The 20,477-nt window shown below is 50.4% G+C and overlaps 2 protein-coding genes across 5 annotated transcripts in view; both read right to left on the reverse strand.

Annotated features, from left to right (window-relative positions):
- The window catches only part of NCAPH (non-SMC condensin I complex subunit H), a 40,014-nt gene extending 23,016 nt beyond the window's left edge, over positions 1-16,998 (reverse strand). Inside the window, exons 1-4 of one of the 3 annotated variants that reach the window (XM_069580596.1) lie at positions 16,739-16,987; positions 16,445-16,549; positions 721-964; positions 500-590 (exon numbers count right to left, since the gene is read on the reverse strand). In XM_069580596.1, the coding sequence (XP_069436697.1) occupies positions 500-590; positions 721-959 (330 nt within the window). In that variant the 5' untranslated portion in view covers positions 960-964; positions 16,445-16,549; positions 16,739-16,987. Of the gene's footprint in view, positions 1-499; positions 591-720; positions 965-8,646; positions 9,018-16,444; positions 16,550-16,738 lie in introns of those variants that run through there. The other 2 variants (XM_069580595.1, XM_069580594.1) reach the window with 2 other exon arrangements.
- On the reverse strand, positions 12,386-16,998 carry ITPRIPL1 (ITPRIP like 1). 2 transcript variants are annotated; one of them, XM_069580599.1, is made up of 3 exons: positions 16,739-16,997; positions 16,445-16,549; positions 12,386-15,603 (listed from the first exon to the last, which is right to left on the reverse strand). In XM_069580599.1, the coding sequence occupies exon 3, from the start codon at positions 15,587-15,589 to the stop codon at positions 13,946-13,948; it is 1,644 nt and encodes a 547-aa protein (XP_069436700.1). In that variant the 5' UTR covers positions 15,590-15,603; positions 16,445-16,549; positions 16,739-16,997; the 3' UTR covers positions 12,386-13,945. The 2 variants fall into 2 exon arrangements, with proteins under 2 accessions (XP_069436700.1, XP_069436699.1); XM_069580598.1 differs by lacking the exon at positions 16,445-16,549 and having other exon boundaries at positions 16,739-16,998.
- Positions 16,999-20,477: the final 3,479 nt, after the last annotated feature.

Genomic DNA, 20,477 nt, shown 5'->3' on the forward strand with positions numbered 1-20,477 from the left:
TGGAGCAACAGCACCATTCCTGAGTGATCCCGCGTGCAAGCCCTGTTCTAGGCGCTGACACAGAGGGGCTCAGTGCCCCCTCAGAACACCTCTGAGGTAGGGACAGTCTCACTCTCGTTTTACAGAGCAGGACCCTGTGGCACATCGGTTGGGTGACCTGCCAAGGCCACACAGCATGTAAGTGGCTGAGACAGAATTTCAACTCAGGCTAATCCTGGGACTCACAACAAGCCCACAAGCCTAGGATCTATCTACTGTTTAGCTCCAGAACTACACTACTAACTCTACTATGCTGCCTCTCGAGTCACACTAGAGGGGTCAGGGGTGGCAATGGTGTGTAAGAAACAGTAAAACCACACTGAAAACACCAGCTTCAAAGAGTCACTGGAAATTTAAGTGCGCCATCACCGACCATGCATCCTCTACAGAACCAGGAAGGCTAGATCTCCTCTCTGACCAGGCTGCAAAATCTTCACTGATTAAACCAGCAGATACTCACATTTTCAGTAGACAGTTTGATACAGGTAGAGTAATGTTCAGTAATCTGTGTGTTTGTAAACTTGGGCATTGTAGCTGAAACTTCAACATTCCTAAAGGAAAAACAAACGAAATGGGCGCTGAGAATCCAGACCTAGAAACCATGAGGTACTGTGGTGATGCAAACGCGCGCGACCCACGATGCGGTGGCTGCCACAACGAGGCAGCCTGGTGCCCACTCACCTGCCGGAGGGGGAGGCCAGCAAACGTGGGGAGTCCGTGCTGAACTGCAGGTCAAAGACCCTGGAGCGCCTCCGCTGCAGCTTCTCCTTCTCATCATCGTTCTGAGGGAAGTCCTCAAGGACTGGCGTGCCAGGAGTGTTGAGAGGGGCCTTCCGGGGCAGGGCCGTGGGGAACGCCCACTCTGCAGGTGACGCGGTGCCGTGGTGGCATCCACGGGGCCCTGAAGGAGAGTTCTTCATCGTGGCTGAGGGCGAGGGAACGAAACACTGGCTCAGGAAGCCTTCAGCAGGACACTCCCCATGTCTAAAGGGGGGCCGCAGCCTGTCCCAGGGCAGACGCTCACTGCGCATTTCCCACCAAGATCTTTCCCAGTTCTAATATGCTATGGCTAGAACCTCTATCGGAGAAGGCAGTGGCACCCCACTCCAGCACTCTTGCCTGGAAAATCCCATGGACGGAGGAGCCTGGTGGGCTGCAGTCCATGGGGTTGCTAAGAGTCAGACACAACTGAGCGTCTTTACTTTCACGCATTGGAGAAGGAAATGGCACCCACTCCACTGTTCTTGCCTGGAGAATCCCAGGGACAGGGGAGCCTGGTGGGCTGCCGTCTATGGGGTCGCACAGAGTTGGACACGGCTGAAGCGACTTAGCAGCAGCAGCAGAACCTCTATGGGCTTCCCAGGTGGTGCAGCAGTAAAGAATCTGCCTGCCAGTACAGGAGATGTGGGTTCAATCCCTGAGCTAGGAAGAACCCTGGAGAAGGAAATGGTAACCCACTCCAGTCTTCTTGCTTGGGAAATTCCATGGACAGAGGAGGCTACATGGGCAGGCTACAGCCCATGGAGTCTCAAAGAGTCAGACACGACTGAGCACGCACGCACGCATACACACACACACACACACACACACACACACACACAGAACTTCTATAGTTCGAGTTACTTGGCGAGTGAGGGGTTCTGACGCTTCCTGCCAGTCTGGACATAAACTCACTGGGCAGTTACTGAGAGCCTAAAGCACCGCACGGGATGTAAAGAAAAAGTCGCTGCCTCTGAGAAGCCCACAGACTAGCAGAACAGACATGTTCAACCCCAATGCCAGGCAAGACAGAGAAGATGAGATGCTGAGACAAGGGTGAGGTACATGCTATCGTGTCAGACAGACTGGGTTCTAATCCCAGCAGGGAGACAGAAAAACAATACAAATATGTAAAATAAATAGAATATTCCAAGGAGTCACCCACAGATTACTTACTAACTGCAAAGGGAAAAATGTCTCTTTTCTCTGGGCATGTAGGATCTTAGTTCCCCGACCAGGGATTGAACTTGTGCCCCTGCAATGAAGTACCATGTGACAGGGAAGAAAAGTAAACGTGGCAGAATGTTAACAACTGTGGGGTTTAGGTTGTGAGTGTGAGACTATTTACTGTCTTAGTCTTTCCATGTCCCTGGTATGTTTGAACATTTTCATGATAGGAAGTTAGAAAACGGATGGCATGTTAGATGGGGATACAAGCTCTGGAGAAAAGTAAAGCATGGAAAGGGAACGGGACTGGGGAATGGAGGTGGGAGGTCATTTTTAATATAGTGGTCAAGGAACTGTTTCAGCGAGAACATGACATCAGAATCAAGACCATGCGGAAAAAAAAAAAAAAAAGACCATGCGGACGTCTGTGGAGGTCTCGTGGAAGCAGGGGAACGGCGAGCAGAGGCAGGAACATGCCTGGCGCACCTGGGGGCCAGTGTGGCGCAAGAGGAATGTGGGGGAGGTGAGCGAGGTCACGGGGTGTCACGCTTGCGAGGCCTGGTAGCTCAGGAGCACCCAACAGAGTAAGGCTGGGACAATGGGTAGGGGTGTAGGAGCCTTACTTATGGGCCACTGTAAAGGCTTTGGCCTCCATGAGAAGGGAAGTGATTGAACATGGTGAGAAAAGGCATAAAGTGATCTAACTTATGCTTCATGAAGATCCCTATGGCTGTTCTGTGGAAAACAGACTGAAAGGACAAGCAGGAAGACCAATTAGTAGGGAACTACCAACAACCAGGGGCTCCCCTGTTGGCTCAGTGGCAAAGGACCCACCTGCAGACACAAGCGCTGCGTGGTGCGGGTGCAGCCGAGAGGAGCTCCCCACGACCAAGGTCAGGGGCGGCGGCTGAGAGGAGCTACCCCATGTCCGAGGTCAGGGGCGGCAGCCGAGAGGAGCTACCCCATGTCCGAGGTCGGGGTGGCGGCCGAGAGGAGCTCCCCCACGACCAAGGTCAGGGGCGGCGGCCGAGAGGAGCTACCCCATGTCCGAAGTCAGGGGCGGCAGCCGAGAGCTCCCCCACGTCCCAGGTAAGAAGCAGAGGGTGCACTTTGCTGGAGCAGCCGTGAAGAGATACCCCACATCAAGGTAAGAGAAACCCAGTAAGACGGCAGGTGCTGAGAGAGGGCATCAGAGGACAGACAGACTGAAACCACAGTCACAGATAAGTAGCCAGTCTGATCCCATGGACCCCAGCCTTGTCTAACTCAATGAAACTAAGCCAAGCTGTGTGGGGCCACCCAAAACGGACGGCTTGTGGTGGAGAGGTCTCACAAAATGTACCCACTGGAGAAGGGAATGGCAAACCACTTCAGTATTCTTGCCTTGAGAACCCCATCAACAGTATGAAAAGGCAAAAAGATAGGACACTGAAAGATGAACTCCCCAGGTCGGCAGGTGCCCAATATGCTTCTGGAGGTCAGTGGAGAAATAACTCCAGAAAGAGTGAAGGGATGGAGCCAAAGCAAAAACAATACCCAGCTGTGGATGTGACTGGTGATAGAAGCAAGGTCCGATGCTGTAAAGAGCAATACTGTACAGGAACCTGGAACGTTAGGTCCATGAATCAAGGCAAATTGGAAGTGGTCAAACAGGAGATGGCAAGAGTGAACGTCGACATTCTAGAAATCAGCGAATTAAGATGGACTGGAATGGGTGAATGTAACTCAGATGACCATTACATCTACTACTGTGGGCAGGAATCCCTTTGAAGAAATGGAGTAGCCATCATGGTCAACAAAAGAGTCCGAAATGCAGTACGTGGATGCAATCTCAAAAACGACAGAATGATCTCTGTTCGTTTCCAAGGCAAACCATTCAATATCATGGTAATCCAAGTCTATGCCCTGACCAGTAACACTGAAGAAGCTGAAGTTGAACGGTTTTATGAAGACCTATAAGACCTTTTAGAACTAACATCCAAAAAAGATGTCCTTTTTACTAAAGGGGACTGGAATGCAGAAGTAGGAAGTCAAGAAACACCTGGAGTAACAGGCAAATTTGGCCTTGAAGTACAGAATGAAGCAGGGCAAAGGCTAATAGAGTTTTGCCAAGAGAACACACTGGTCATAGCAAACACCCTCTTCCAACACAAGAGAAGACTCTACATATGGGCATCACCAGATGGTCAACACCAAAATCAGATTGATTATATTCTTTGCAGCCAAAGATGGAGAAGCTCTCTACAGTCAACAAAAACAAGACCGGGAGCTGACTGTGGCTCAGATCATGAACTCCTTATTGCCAAATTCAGACTTAAATTGAAGAAAGTAGGGAAAACCACTAGACCGTTCAGGTATGGCCTAAATCAAATCCCTGATGATTATACAGTGGAAATGGGAAACAGATTTAAGGGACTAGATCTGATAGAGTGCCTGATGAACTATGGATGGAGGTCTGTGACACTGTACAGGAGACAGGGATCAAGACCATCCCCCCAAAAAAGAAATGCAAAAAAGCAAAATGGCTACCTGAGGAGGCCTTACAAATAGCTGTGAAAAGAAGAGAAGCAAAAAGCAAAGGAGAGAAGGAAAGATATACCCATTTGAATGCAGAGTTCCAAAGAAGAGCAAGGAGAATTAAGAAAGCCTTCCTCAGCAGACATGAGTTTGATTCCTGGGTTGGGAAGATCCCCTGGAGAAGGAAATGCAAGCCACTCCAGTATTCTTACTTGGGAAATCCCATGGACAGAGGAGCCTGGTGGGCTACAGTCCATGGAGCTGAAAGAGCCAGGCGCGACTGAGCGACTAAACAACAACCCACCCCAGGACAACAGAGGCTGGTGGCTCAGACCAGAGAGGGGATGGTGGAGGTGGTAGAGAGAAAGCAAGCAAGCAAGCAAGCAAGTGTAGCTGCCCAAATGTATCCAACTCTTTGCAACCCAATGGACCGTAGCCCGCCAGGCTCCTCCGTCCATGGGATTTTCTAGGTAAGAATACCTGAGTGGGTTGCCATTTCCTTCCCCAGGGGATCTTCCGGACCCAGAAATCAAACTCAGGCCTTCCTCATTGCAGGCAGATTCTTTACCGTCTGAGCCACCAGGGAAGCCCCTGGAGGTGGTAGGCAGAGGTCAAACAAGATATAGTCTCAAAGTAGAGCCAAAATGATTCCTGATGGATTACATGTGCGGCACGAGAGGAAACAGAAGAATAAAGGGTAACGACAACACCGCTCTAAACAACCGATGGAAGGGAGTTACCAGGGCCCGAGAGAGTAGGACTACAGAAGAAGCGTATCTGCGGGGAAAGGAGGCAAGACTGGGGCTCAGTCTGGTGCCTGCTGGGCTTCAGAGGCTTGCTAGTCATTCAACTGGGGTAGAGAGTCAGATATTTACATGTAGAGTTTAGGGAAAAGTTTTGGGCTGGATATATTAATATATATGTGGATGCTGTAAGCACAGAGAGGATATTCAAAGCTGTGGGGGATGAGAAGACCAAAAACATGAGGACAGTTAGAAATAAGCCAAAGGCTAAGTCCTAGACTACTTCCAAGTTCAAAGAGAAGGAAACCACAAGGAGTCAGTGAAGAGATGGGTGGCGTTCTACAAGCCAGGCGAAGAAAATATTTCAGGGGCGGGAGGGGTGAAGCACTGCATCAGGCGCACCTGGCAGGCCGAACGGAGCGAGGACGGAGAACCAACCGTTAGGCTCAGCGACCCGGAGGTTGCTGCTGACAAGAGCAGCTTTCCCAGAGTGCCAGAACAGAGAGAAAGTCGCCATCTAGGACACTGGGTGAGCCAGGGAACACAGCACGGCTGCTGGGCATCTTTAGGGTCCCCTTGGGAGGACAGGGTGCAAGGGGCCTGCGGCAGAGTAGGGATTAATCAGAGTTGTGATTTTGTCACAAGCGAGTGTGAGAGGCAAGAAGAGGGTAAGGGGTTACGGGCGTTAAGAAAGGAAGTGATCACACCGATTGACCACGGAAGGCAAGCTATGTAGGAAGGGAAGAAGGGCATGAGAGAGCTGAGACAGGGAGGAGCAGAGCGCAGCAGACAGGTCTGCCGGGTCGAAGGGCTGCTGGAGCTGGAGGACGAGGAGCAAGCTGGGGCGGCAGGCGTGTTCGAGAGGCAAGGCGCCGGGATCAGAGCGGCAGAGTTCTCGATGATGATAAGGTCTAGGGAACAACAGCAGGGTGAATAGCCACCACTGAGGAGAGCAGACCGAGAAACGATCACTGGAGGGGAGAGGTGAAGGAGCTGGGGGCAGTTTTCAGACTTAAGAATCAGAAGACTTGGCTTCAAATTCCAGCTCCATCACTTACTAGCTGGAGAAATTTTAAGCTAATGCTCTAAAGGTTTGCTTCCTCATCCTCCAAATGAGAATAAGAATGTATACCTCGGCTGGCTCAGAACTGGTGATGTGAAAAAACCCCACAATATAACACACGTTAGACAAGAACACATTAGTTTCATAAAAACACATCAGTGACACACAGCAAACACTACAAGGCTGCCCACGGGCTTCTCTGGTGGCTCAGTGGTAAAGAACCGGCCTGCCGATGGAGGACACAGCTGTGATCCCTGGCTCGGGAGGATCCCAACGCCAAGTGGCAGTGAAGCCCTGTGCCACACCACTGAGCCCTGGCTCTAGGGCCCGGGAGCCACACAACTGAGCCCGCACACCACAACAAAGAGCAGCTGCTGCTCGCTGCAAGCAGAGAGCCTGTGCAGCAACGAAGACCCAGCACGTCCAAAAAGAAAATAAAGATATAAATTTAAAACGCTGCCCAAGCAAGAGGAAGGAAAGGAATGATGACTGGGGATCAAAGAGAATTAAAAATACAGCTTTATAAGTTTCCCTGATAGCGTCCCACAAGCTAAAGAGTATGATTAACAGCACCTTCAGCTGAGGGCAAAAGAAAGTAAAAATATGAAGGAGGCAATAGACACTTTTAGAAGCTAAATCAAGAGGACTTGTGACTACTTCAATGTGGGCACTGCAACCAATCTAAGGAAGGAAGCTGGACCTCAGAAGAAAAACAGATATAGAAAGCATTAAAGGAGGAATCTAAGAGGGAAACTTAAAATGGAAATTTGAGCCACACCTTATTTCTCAGAATTGTCTTTCCTCAAATTTCTCTCCTTCCCTTTAACATTATACATCCATTCTTTCAACAGATGGATTACTGAGCTCAAAAACACTGTATATCCACTTCGTCACCTCCTACTCATTTTTCAACCCCTCTGGTGTGGCTCCCATGCCCACCACTGTATGAAAACTGTCTTGTCATCATCACCCACAACTTCCATGCTGCCAAACCCAATGGTCACTTTTCAGGCCTCGTCCCTTGAGAGTCAACGGCACCTGAAAGAGCTGACAACACTCTGCCTCTGAGATTTCCGAGGCTTCTTGGCTTCTATACCATCTTTTCTGAGTTTTTCCAGCCCTTCCTTTTCTAATCAGCTCCTAAACATTGGTCCCAAGTGTTTTCTCTACAGGGTGTTCCTGGTGTTCTCACCTATTTCCATGGTTTTGCCAGCTATACAATGAAAGTGAAAGTGTTAGTCGCTCAGGCCTGGAGCTTAGACTCTTTGTGACCTCACGGACTGTAGCCTGCCAGGCTCCTGTCCATGGGATTCTCCAGGCAAGAATATTGGAATGGGTAGCCATTCTTTTCTCCAGGGGATCTTCCTGATCTAGGGATCGAACCTGCCTCTCCTACACTGCAGGCAGACTCTTTACCATCCGAGCCATCAACGAGCTGGGAGCTATACAGTAATGATGACCAAATTTACTTCTTGGTCCATAGGCCACTTCCCTGAGCAGTTCGTATCACTGCCCCTAGCGTCAAACTCTTATCCAAGTGATTACTGACCCTTTCACCTGACCCACTCAGGTAAGTCACTTACCACGTCCAAAAAAAGTAACTCAATTTCCAAACCTCGTCACAAGACCTACAAAGCCCCTGCCTACCGGTTGGACGTCACTCGATGTTCAGTTACAATGTCATGGTCCTTGCCCGTGTAAGGCTCTTTCTCGCTTACTCTTTTCTGTGTGCTTGCTCCTTCTGCCTGGAACCCGTTTTCCAGAATCTTAAAGATCTCTGAGTTCCTCCCCCGAGTCTGCTCTTCTCAAAGTGAGCACTCAGCCTCATCTGAAACTATTTAGTTTCCTCTCTTCCGAACTAAAACACGCGCTCTAAGAGGATGGGATCTTGTCTGTTTTGTTCTTTACTGTAATCGATCTCTACATCTGAGAGAGGGTCTGGCCCAATGCGGACACTGGGGACTTGTTGAAAGGATGTAAACGTAAATGCAAGCGTAATAACCACATAGCGGTAACCTCCATACTCCTATGGCCCTGAACAAACGTGCACTCCGGGAAAACCTCATTTTCTAACGAAGAGACACCACCCAAAGTGTAAGAGCCAGAGGAAAAGGCGTCTGGTATCCGGCTCAAGGCCGGAAGAGCAGCCCGGGCCGACGCCGCGTCCTGATTGGCCGGACCTGCCCGCCTGCCCACCCCGCGCCGGCCCTCCTCTCCCAGCCTGCCGGCCTCTCGCTCAGCCCCGGGAAAACAAAACCAACAAGGCCGAGAATACCGCACTCCCCGCTCAGACCCGCCCGCTTCGCACCGCTTCGCACCGCGCCCTTCCCGCCTCGCCTCCCCGCCGCACAGCCTCACCGGGGCAGGGAGGTCTCATCTTGTCCTCCGCGTCGCCGGAGCTGGTTTTAAATTGCGCGCCGAGACGCCAGGTCGCCGTAACGGCCGGGATGACGCCAACGTGGGCGGGGCCGGAGGCGCGCCTGCGCAGACCGCTTTGGTCCTCCGCGCGAGGAGTGTCGGCCCAGCCGCGTGGAAGGGGGAAATCAGTATTGAGGGCTCTCGGCTCGAGTCGTGAGGGTGGACTGTAGTGGATCCGTGGCGCACGCCCCCACCTCACGAAACAGTATGGAGACTCCGTCCTTTCAAGCGCTAGACGCGAAACTGGGCCCTAAGAACCGAGCGTGGAGCTGAGCGGGCGGCACCTTCGCTTTCACGAAATTCACTAAGGGAGGAGGCAGGTGACCAAGGAAACAAAGGTTGATTTGGCCATCGCGACCTGTGCTGTGAGGGCAGCAGAACACTCACTAAGGAGGGCGAAAGTGATGGACTGGGTGTGGGATGGAGGTGAGAGGGAGCGGACGCCGGGATGCAGAGCGTTTACAGGCCGGGGAACTGATGCAAGATGTTGTGTGTACTTTAATGAAGACTTTCGCTAGTATATATTCATGCGAAAAGATTCCTAGATATCTTATCCCCAAAAAAGTAAGGTTAAGATTGGAAGTGAGACAGGTGTTTTTGTGCTGCCTGTTAATTCCACTCATTGCAACCAAAGAATTGTATTATGGGAGAAAAGACTGTTCCCTCAAATATTCCTAAAGCATCCTTTAATTTCTTAACACATGACATTTTATACAGTGCTTCTTTGCAAGGGTGCTGTTGGCATTCAGGGTGAAACAGTTCTTAGCATGTGACACTCTTGCCCTCTTTGTAGGACTGTCCAGTGTCTCTGACACCATCTGCTCACTGAATGCCCTTCAGTCATTTTGGTAACCAAAAAAAGTACTACTCATTGAAAACGACTTTTTAGGCCGATTTACTTTTTGCACAAACTTGTGCTCCCAGTGACCACCTTCAAATCTTTCGTATAAGGCAATGTTCGATAGAAGAAATAAAATGAGTTTACCCAGGAACCGAAATCAGCACCCAGGAGCCATGCTGGGCACCTCCCTCTCCCTCACTCTATCTGCTGGATCCATTGCTGGACTCTCTTTAGTTGCTAAAAGTCTCTTCAATCCTACATCTCTTTTCATCCATGTTTCCTTCCTGCTGGTCCACAGCAGCCACAAACCTGCTCTGACCCCGTTCTCCTGGGGCCCAGGGTGATGTTTCCTAAGTTCAGGATCCTTTTCATTTTCATCTTCACCCAGTTAACGCCCATCAGGTTTCAGCTCATGTCACTTCCTCAGGGAGGCCTTCCCTGATACACTCAAGCGTCCTTACTGGAGGCATCAGTAGAACTTGTCACCCTTGTGGTTTTTTGTTTTTGTGTTTTTCTTTGGCTGCGCTGTGCCATGTGCCACGCAGCATGCGGGATCTTAGTTCCCTGACCAGGGATGGAACCCCGTGCCCCCTGCAGTGAAAGCACGGATTCTTATACACTGGACTTCCGGGAAGTCCCTACCTTTGTTAATTTTACATCTGCTGGGGTGACTGTTTTGTATCTGTCTCCTCCATAGACTGTCATCTCCATGAGGTCAAAGCGTGTCTTTGCTCACCATTGTTTTCCCAGAGCTTGGTGCTAGCCCTGGACACAGCAAGTGCTTAAATACACATTGAATGAGCAAAGTTGGAAGACAATTTAAAATCCTGGGGTGGGCATCTTCACCTCTGGGCCACATGTTCTTCCCCATTTATAAAGCAGTGATGCCAATACCCCCCTTTCACTAGGCTTTATGAGGAATTAGACAATAGATCCTGTGAGCACATGGACTCAGGATACACTAGGGTCCCAGCTATCCTTCTCTATGTGCATTTGTGACAGGAAGTGGGAATGGGTGTGATCCTCTGGATTCCCTGCGTGCACCATCTAAGAGCAGGGGGGGTTGGGAGGCTGGCAGGTGGTACTGAACCTAGAGCCTCTGAAGAACTGGCTTGGAACGTGTGGCAGAGGAAGGCTCCTAGCAGACCCATAAAGCTGTCTGCTGGTTATAATGGAGCTCTTGAGCAGAATGCTTGGGGCTCCACATGCAGGGAGGCAACGCCAGCTCCACCGCCTGCATCTCTGAGCCAGGCCCGCCTGCTGCAGACAGGTCTTGCACCTCCTGTTGTGAATGCCGTCTTTGTTTGGGGGCATTAGGACTACAGCGGGTGCCAAGAGATGGATTCATCAGTGGTGTGCCAAAAAGACTCAGCTCTGCTGTCTACAAGAGTGAAAGTACTGGGGCCCCTCCCCCACCGCTCACTGGCCAGAGACTTGCTGGAGCCATTTCCCCTTTCCTATTTTTCACTCCTCACCCAGATTCTGCTTCCTCAAACCGAATGCCAAACAGCCTTAGTTTAGGTGAGGAATAATAGTGTTGTCAGTTGGCTACCTGTACCAACAACCTTTCAGCTTAAATTTGCCCAGACCTTCCAGCCTGCAGCTGGCTCATATCATAATGTAATGTACATAATGTAGTTCCTGGTATAAACCACCAAGTCACTGGGGTTCAACACGTAGCTGAAATGGCGCTGAGCAAATGCCTTTTTCTATGTGGAATGAAATTCCTGACCTAAAGACTGAACGAAGAACCAACAATTTCTGTCTTCCAGAATTCCCAGACAATAATATACCACCTTTTTATCTTAATATAGCGCTTTTTGCTTTTCAAAACTCTGTAAACCCTACATCTTGATTTATTCCCAAGACTATGCTGGAAGGTGGTAGGATGGGTACTTTCTTTGAGCCTCTGCCACTTACGAGCTATGGGGAGAAGTTGTATACTCTTAAAAAAAATGTATTTGGCTGTGGTACTTGGGTTCTTCGCTGTGGCATGCACGATCTTTAGTTGTGACATGTGAACGCTCAGGCACAGCATGTGGGATCTAGTTCCCTGACAAGGGATCAAACCTAGGCCCCCTGCATTGAGAGCATTGGGTCTTAACCACTGGACCACCAGGAAAGTCCCTGTGTATTCCTTCTGAGTCTCAGCTTCCTTCTAGGTAAGATGAGGGGTTAAAGCACCCATTTCACGGGGTTATAGTGTGAGGATTAAATGAATTACCAGATGTGTCTGGGCCATTGGCAATGCTCAATGAACACTAAGTATTCCCATTACTATAACTGCTGTTGTATCCTGGGTACTAGCCAGATATTGTTTGAGAATAAAACTTAGCTTCCTAAATATCTGGAAGTTTCCCCTTTTATTGTAGAAATATTCCCAGAGCACAACAGCTCTGTTCTTCTCATTACTGCTTGTTTTTCCTATACTCTTTCTTACACACTCTGCCCCACCCAAGCTTTGCTGACTATTCCCTTTGTATTCTTCTGCCCACTCACAACTTTACATTTTCTTCCGTGTCTCCTCCTAGACCAGAAACCACCCAGTCCTGGATCCACCTTCTTTCCACCTGACAGACATATGCCTTACGGAGTTTATATATATTGCTTGTAGACATTAAGACCTTTCAATGTGGCTGACTGTTTTGGTGTGGGCATCCTGAAAATATGCAACTTAGGTGTTCCTTAAGATTCTGAATTATTCTTTCCTGGATACTGGCCGTGCCGATGGGAAGCCACAGGGCAGGCTGGCTCCCCATACACTGAGAAACACCAGGAGGCCCTGGATGAAAGAAACAGGCTGATCTGCTGTGTGTTACTGCGCCAGATTCCAGCTGATACAGAAAACAGTCTCCTTTATTGATTTGGAAGTAAAACATCAGCAAATTACTTTCTCAACAAAAGCATATGGATGTTTTTAAAACACCAGAATCCCACCAGCAGAGGACCAACATCACTGCATTTGAACTTGAAAGCAGTACCTGGCCGATACCAACAGACAGCGTGAGAACACAGCAGCTATTGTGCAGCAGTGGGGGCCCTAAATATTGGCTGGCATCAGCATCTGGGACCCCTGTCATTTATTTTTGTGGAAGGGAGGGTGTGGATTCTATAAGCACAGCCTCTGCAGCCAGCATCTAATCCCCCCAGAGGTCACCCCACCCAAGGTCAAGGTAAACGTGGGGCCCAGTTCTGGCAGTGCTGGTGTGCTGGCTAGGAATAGCACTGGTATTTCCAAAACAACCACACCCACAGCTAGAGTCTCACATTTCTTAATGCTCCTCCCCAGGATACCCAGGGTTTTGAAAGATGGGGAAATATACCAATCACATCTCCGGAATCATGGCTTTGTTAGAGCTGATCAGCTTCACAGCCCCTTCCTGTCCAGCCCTGGCAATGGGCCTGGATTGCAATGACCCCGCTTTGCAAACCCACAAACATAGTTCAAATAATACCTTGTCATATTTGAAGAGAGAATACAAAGGCATTACCAGACTGAAAAGGACAGCTACATGTAGTAGCTAAACCTTCTTTCCATTTAACAAACAAGTGACTCCCCCCTCAGAAACAGGAATTGTTCATCTCCAAGCCTCCCAAGAGACTGTCCTCCTTAAGGGTTTTTTGATGTTTCCAGGCCCGAAGTTGGCCATCAGATGTTGGCAATGTCATTAACTTTAGAATACACATCATCTCAATTATGGGACAGGCCATTGTCGACTTAATATTTGTTTGTGAATCAATGCTAATAAGTTATTTGGGTAGCATTGAAGTTTTTTTCAGATGCATAAAACAGCTGCATTTCACATAACATGAAGAAAGGGCTAAATGAAGAAAATGGCAAATAAACATCTTCAAATAATGAAGGTCTGAAAACTCTGATCCTAAAATAACAAGAAGCTACCATAACAGTATTTGGGATAAAACAGGGTGCTACCAGCTTGGCTGTGAATTGGGCTGAGTTCAGTAAGGAAGCCAGTTTACAAGGGATGTGTGTGGAGTCATTCACACACACACACAAATAAGCTGGAATGGAGGTATTTTCTCTGGTTCTTTCACTTCCAGTGTTACTACACATCCCAACTTCACAGGTCCCCTCCAGATCTCAACTCTTTAGCAGCAAGGCAATCCCATAACATCCATTTCCCTGGGCCCTCTTTGGGTCATGATGAAAGTTAAGTCAGGAGAAGAAAACTTCAAAAGACCCACCCTAGATTAGCCCCTGCAGGCTGGACCCCTCATAACCGCTTCATGTATACCTAAGTGTTTTAATCTATCATAACCCCCTATTGGCAAGGTGAAGGTCACACATATCACTGATGTGTCTGAGAAATAAAACTCTTTTTGCCGCCTGAGGAATCAGAAATACCGTCTCCCCCTTTTTAATGGCCTGTATATGAGTCAATCTGCCCCGGCCAGCGAGGAACAGGGCAGAGCTTTCACCTGGGCCAGAAGGTTATGGAACTCTTCCACTGCCTGTGAATGTGCCATGGGGTTTAGCACCAGGTGTTGGAAGAGATTGACAGGCTCAGCATTCCGAAATGTCTTGGGAATCGGGATGGTCAGGGGCAGAAAGTTGTTGCCGATGAGGAAGTGATGGAGAGACCTCTGCTGGAGGCCTCGGCCCAGGAACCAGAGGATGTCCTGGAGTCGTTGGGAGAGCATGTCGTGTTGCCAGTCTGTGAGGGGGAGCCGCAGTAACAAGTGCATGAGGGCTGTCTTGAAGTGGTAAGAGGTGAGGATGGGGCAGGACGCTCCCTGGGGTAAACTCTGAAGGTCCCGGAGACTCAAAATGATCTGGAGGCACTTGAGGTGACAGGTGTTCTCGGGAGCAAAACGCCCGACCAGCTTTAGGAACAGGTGTTCACAGGCCGCAAAGGACTCGGGCCAGTCCACACTGGTGACCTGTTCCTGGTTGGGGGCCTGACTCACCAGGTAGACCAAGGTGTCTTCCCGTTGCACCCCCAGGACCAGGCGGATGGAGAGGAAGCGGCCCGAGCGGTAGTCCAGCCTGAGCTTGCAGCAGGTGGTGGACGGTGGCAAGCTGAGCTTGAAGTCATACTTGTGGGCCACAAGGGCCCAGGCATTGCCCACCATGTTCCGGAACCATTGTACAGTCTTGTACACGTCCAGGTGGGAGCCGGTGCAGAGCGCCGCCTTGATGGAGCTGTTAGACGTACCCACGAGGGCCGAGTGGTCCCTGTGGTGGTGCACCAGGCACAGCACGTCCCCCAGCAGCTTCTCACGCTTGCACACGCATTCTGACTCCACCAGCACGCAGCCACAGCGGCGGCCGAGGGCCGGATCCCTCATCTCCAGCACAAACATTGTGCCCTGTGGGGGGACGAGGGGCACCAGGATGTCAAACTTCTGGGTCTCATGGAGGGTTCCCCATTTCTCGAAAGCCGCCCCGATGCCCAGGCAGTCCTCCAGCTGTGGGTGAGCCTCCCGGCGGCTGAGCACCCTACAGGCCTCAATGAGGTCATCCACAAAGCTCTCCACAAACTCGCAGGTGCAGGGCAGGTCCCGGGTGACGTTCTGGACGTGGTGTTTGTGGAAAGATTCCAGGGCCTCCCTGGAGGGGAAGTCAGTGAGCCAGTTGTAGGAGGTGATGGGCACCACCCGGACCTCCTCCTCGTCGTCGTCACTGCTGGACTCAAAGGCTGGCTCGTGCTGCATGTTCTGTCGCAGGAGCTCAAAAATGAGAAAAATGCAAAAGAGGCCAGCATTCCACAGATTTCCTAGCATCCAGCCCAGGGGGCCCTCCTGGCCGTCCACCTGGAACGGCCACCCCCTGTCCTTCTTCCCCAGCACTAGCTGGTCACCAGAAGTGTCCCCTCTCCAGAAGTTCTCTGCCTTCTGCTTCTCCTCCGCTGCTCGCTTCCTCTCTTCAAACTCCAGCTCCAACTGACGCATCTCCTCGCTCATCCGCTTTTCCAGCTGCCGGCTTCTGGCTAGCGTGTCCAAGTCCATCCGGTCACTGACCAGCAAGGGGTGGTGGACGACGTACATCACTGCCAAGAACAGAAGGCTTATCACAGCCATGGAGGCCCCTGCATCTGGAGAAGTAGGAGGGTGGGGGTCAGTGCTGCTCTTCAGGACGCCTCTGCTCTCCGGCGCACACTCCCCGGAGTCCGGGAACCCCAGGTCCTGGAGGTCAGCTACTCAGGAGGAACAGAAAGCTCACAGAGCTGGGGCTAGGCAGAGCAAGGGCGGTGTGCCCGGGAGGAGTCTGGAGGAGGGAGAGGGGAGCAACCAGATGTGCCACCCCGTCTCTCAACTGCTTTCCTTCCACATGGTGTGGGTGGCGGTTAAGGTTTCCAGAACGTGGACCACAGAACCGTCTGCGCTCCTGAGGAGGAGGGGGAGGGGGACCCTTGCGCCAGGGTGGCCTCACCCGACTCATCAGTCCACCGTGGGCACCAGGTGTGCCCCGCTGATCCCAGAGTCCCTTCCACAGATCTGCCTGGGCAACACCTTTCCTCCTCTTGCCCCAGGTCAGCCCCAGGCCCGGCTGTAGCACCCCACTTCCTCTGTGACTTCACAATCCTCATTCGGCACACCCTGTGTCATCAGACCACTCAGCTTCTCCTCTTCCCAGGGCCCGGTAGACCAACCCCCAGTGGGAGCCAAGGAGACACAGAGCCACCAGTCACCTCTCCACCCCTGCCCTTGTGCTCTCTGAGATCTTTAGGGGGCTGCGGGATGCCCCATTGGTGAGCCAGGCCCAAAGGCAGGCGCAGCTCCATCTCTCAGCCCAGGAAACTTCCGAAGACCAGAAGCCCCAGGCCTCCCAACAGCCCACGGTGGTGGATTCCTCTGCCTCTCCATCCACCGCAGTGGCCTAACGCTTCCTGGATCTTGAATCCACCCCACCTGTTCACAAGCTATAGGCCTTACCGAGATCTTGAAGGACTACAACGTGTGGGCCCTGAAGCCAGGTGGGGGGGCTCTCCTCCCTTTGGAACTTGTCCTTGCTTAGTCTCACCGCCCTCTCCAGGAGCCCTGTTAACATTTACAAGGTACCTAGGGTCTGGATCAAAGTCGTACACCACCACCCACGCCCCTTCCCCCGCCCCGGGCCGCCATTCATAACTTCCCCAAACTCCACGCCCAGAGATCTGAACTCTCATCCGTCTATTTTTTCCAAGACGACTCACGGTTTCTCCCGGGACCCGGGGCCAGGTTACTCACAGTCGGTGTTAGCACGGATACGGTCTTAAAGAGCCCGCGCGGCCTGACGGTCCCCGCCCTCTTCCCCGCGCGGCGGGGGCTCCGGGTTCCTCGCCGAGTCCGCCCGCGGGAGTGGTCCCGCTGCCCTCTCCCGGGGAGCGCATCGTGTTCGCCCGAGTGTCCGATAGCCGGTGAGCCGCAGGCCTCGAGACCCCACGGTGCCTCGGGCGGCTCCGAGGGCGCCAGCCGGCCTAGGCGCTCCCGCCGTCCAGGCTCCGCCCAGCCCCGCCCAGCCCCGCCCAGCCCCGCCCCCCCAGTGCCTGGCCGCCCGGCGACCTCGCGGCGGGAGCGGGGCCCGCGGACCCACCTCGCCGTCGAAACCGGAGCTTTATGTCCGCCGCCTCCGCTGCTCAGGCCCTGCGGAGGGGCTGTGGCCCCAGACTCGCAGCTGAGGGGCACTCACGTCTTGGCCGGTCAGCCTCCCTAAGGTGGCGCTAGGGGGCACTGCAGGGCCTGCTGTCAACTCCACTCAGCGGGGTTCAATGGAGAATACACTTAATGGGAATTTAGAATATGCGTACAGCAAGGATGATGGGGGCATAACCAGGAAGGGCTGGCGGGGGGCGAGGGGGGAGGGGGTTTAGCATTTCCACTTGCAGCTGGCGCTGAGCAAAATGGTAGCTACCAACCTGGGTCCTTGAACTCTAATCAATAGAAATTAATGAGGCCAGATGAGAAATTTAGGCAAGGCTGTATCGGGACTTCTGCTGCAGCAGGAGAGAGAAAACAGGTTCCCTTACTCCTTCCATGGGGGTGGGGGGTAGCGCCGGGGGTAGCGGCGGGGGTAGCTGCAAGCTGGTTCTTTGAATGGATGAGGGTAGGGGCAGGTCCAGGGCTCTTGGGAGAGTGGTGGCCCGGTGGCACCACGTGCAGAAATCATGCCCAGGACACTGTACTTGCTGGGGAACCTCAGAAGTGGCAGCTGGGTTGTTGGTCTTCTTGTGTCTTGCTGTTTGTAAATTGTCCCAACTGCAGCATGCATGTAGCTATTTTTAGTCACTTATAGTTTCTTTGTATTCTGTTGCCAGAGGAGATGTTTCTCCAGATGCAAGCACTGCAGCAAAGGGTCCCAGCTCCTAGCCTGAGTCAGTACAGCACCAGGGGTTTGCTGTCAACATCCTTAGTATGCCTCACTCCCAGCCAACACCCAGACTCGGGTGTCTCTACAACTCCTCTTTCTTATCAGAGTAACTTATGAAAGGCCCAGACCTCACCCAAAGACTTGGCGGGAGGCCTTACTCACCACTCACTAGCCACTTGGAATAAGAATCCTAAATCTATACCAAGTAGTTCAGCTGGTGAGATGAGTGGGTGAAAGAGATCTTTACAAAGTGTCAAGACCAGACGAGCCTATGATTCGCCAATGGAATGGGCTTTTTAGAAAGGATCTTTAGGGGCTTTCTGGGTGGTCCAGTGGTTGAGACTCTGTGCTTCCATTGCAGGGCATACAGGTTCAATACCTGGTTGGGGTTAGATCCTGTATGCTTCACAGCGTGGCCAAAAATTTTAAAAAATAAAGAAAAGGATCTTTAGAGACTCAGAAGGAATCTTAGCCTTTCTGTCTTGTGTTGGCTGTCCAAGGAGAAAAGGAAGATTTCATAATCTCTCCATAATTACCAGTTGAAATCCTTCTGCTGAAAGATAAATTTCACACCTCCTAGCCAGTGGCTAGGGATGCAGAATGTCCCTAGGCAGAAGGGATGTCAAACAGCTTGGACGGTACTTCCAAAAATACTGACTTATGGTGGAGGGGGAAAGATTCTTCTCACTGGCCATTATTGAAGTTCCAAAGTTACTCTTTATAAACTTTCATGATGAAGAATAGACCACAGGCTCCTGCTACTAAGCATCAGTGCAATCAATCAGTGATAAGGAAATTATTATTTTAAAATTGATGACATGACAATGTCAGGGTGAAAAAAATACATTTCAAAGTGGGCAAAACAATGGGTTTTAAAGTCATGTGTTTAAAGGTGTGTTTTCGTGATCAGCTAAGGGTTTGTTTTTAAAATGATTGTCAGGTTAGAAGACATTTGCTAATTGATGGTCTGCACAGGAATGAAGTTAGATGTTATACCAAATTAGAGACTCCAAATTAGAGACCTACTAATCCATTTAAGAGCTTCCCTGGTGGCTCAGATGGTAAAGAAGGCCCTGCCAATGCAAGACATGCATGTTTGATCCCTATTTTGGGAAGATCCCCTGGAGAAGTGAATAGCAACCCACTCCGGTATTCTTGCCTGGAGAATTCCATAGATTGCACATCAACAAAAAGCCCTCTAGCGGTGAACACTTCTTAGTCTGATTTCTAGTGATTTTTCTTCTTCAACATGATGAAGTTGGCTTTAGTCAGTGGGATTGGTAGGAAACCAAGTTGTCTGGACGCCTTGTCAGTCACACTAACTGGTGATTGCACACAAATGGCACAAGAGTAAACTGTAGCAGCAGTCACTCATTTTAAAAATACATAGTAAAAAAAAAATATATATAGTAGCTTTCCCCCAAAGTATATTTAATAAATTTATTTTCATCATTAAAAAATAAATATGCAGAAAGTACCTAAATAATTTATTCGATTCTGCCTCCTAGCCTGTAAAATCTAAAATTTACTGAAAACTGTTGTACCAATGAGAACAGTTGCTCAAAGACTTGAAAACATTCGCAGAGAGATCAATAATTAAAAAACAAGGCAAACGATTTTGAGTGGTCTTCCCAGAACTGATGGACCTACAGGTATTATTGATACTGTTCAATTGTTGCTGTTTATTCAGGAAGCCAGAGCAGAGTTTGTAGTTACTGAAGAAGTAGGCTTCATGAGTATCTGCATGGAACAGCTAGAGGTAAGAATATTTCAAAGTTGAGAAAACACTCACTCAGTATAACCTGAAGTAGAATCTGCTAATATGTGTTACATCTGATGGTGGGAAAAATATCTGTGGAACAGGGAAAGCCTTTGATGAACAAATTTACAAAACTAGTGGAAAGGTATTTCAAGTCCATGGTTATTCATCCTATTATTCATCAGCAGGTACTTTGTGGAAAATATTTGAATCCATCATGTTTCAGTGATCAACAGTGTCAACAGTGAACTTAGTTTATTCTCATGGACTTAAAAACCATCAGTTCTGCGAATTTTCTTCAGAAATAGAAGCTGAATATACTGACTTGCCCTACCGCACAGCAGTTTGCAATTTTTTCAAGATTGGAGCTGAGATTAACATTTTTCTCTCTGAAACTGTCCGCAACTACTTTGCTTCCCTAGTGGCTCAGCTGGTAAAGAATCCCCTGCAATGCAGGAGGCCCTGGTTCGATTTCTGGGTCGGGAAGATCCCCTGGAAAAGGGATACCCTACCCACTCCAGTATTCTTGCCTGGAGAATCCCCATGGACAGAGGAGCCTGGCAGGCTATAGTCCATGGGGTCAGACATGACTGAGAGACTTATGTTGTTGTTACAACTTAGAATCTCTTGAAAAAACAATGCCATTGTAAAGAGATTTTGCTTTTTCCTGGGAGACAATGGGGCTTCCCAGGTGGCAATAGTGGTAAAGAATCCACTTGCCAATGCAGGAGACATAAGAGACACAGATTCAATCCCTGGGTTGGGAAGATCCACTGGAGAAGGAAACGGCAACCTCTCCAGCATGCTTGGCGCTTCCCAGGTGGCTCAGTGGCATAGCACCCACCTGCCAGTGCAAGAGA

This window comes from Ovis canadensis, chromosome 3 (genome assembly GCF_042477335.2).
Source record: "Ovis canadensis isolate MfBH-ARS-UI-01 breed Bighorn chromosome 3, ARS-UI_OviCan_v2, whole genome shotgun sequence".
Taxonomy (NCBI): Eukaryota; Metazoa; Chordata; class Mammalia; order Artiodactyla; family Bovidae; genus Ovis; species Ovis canadensis.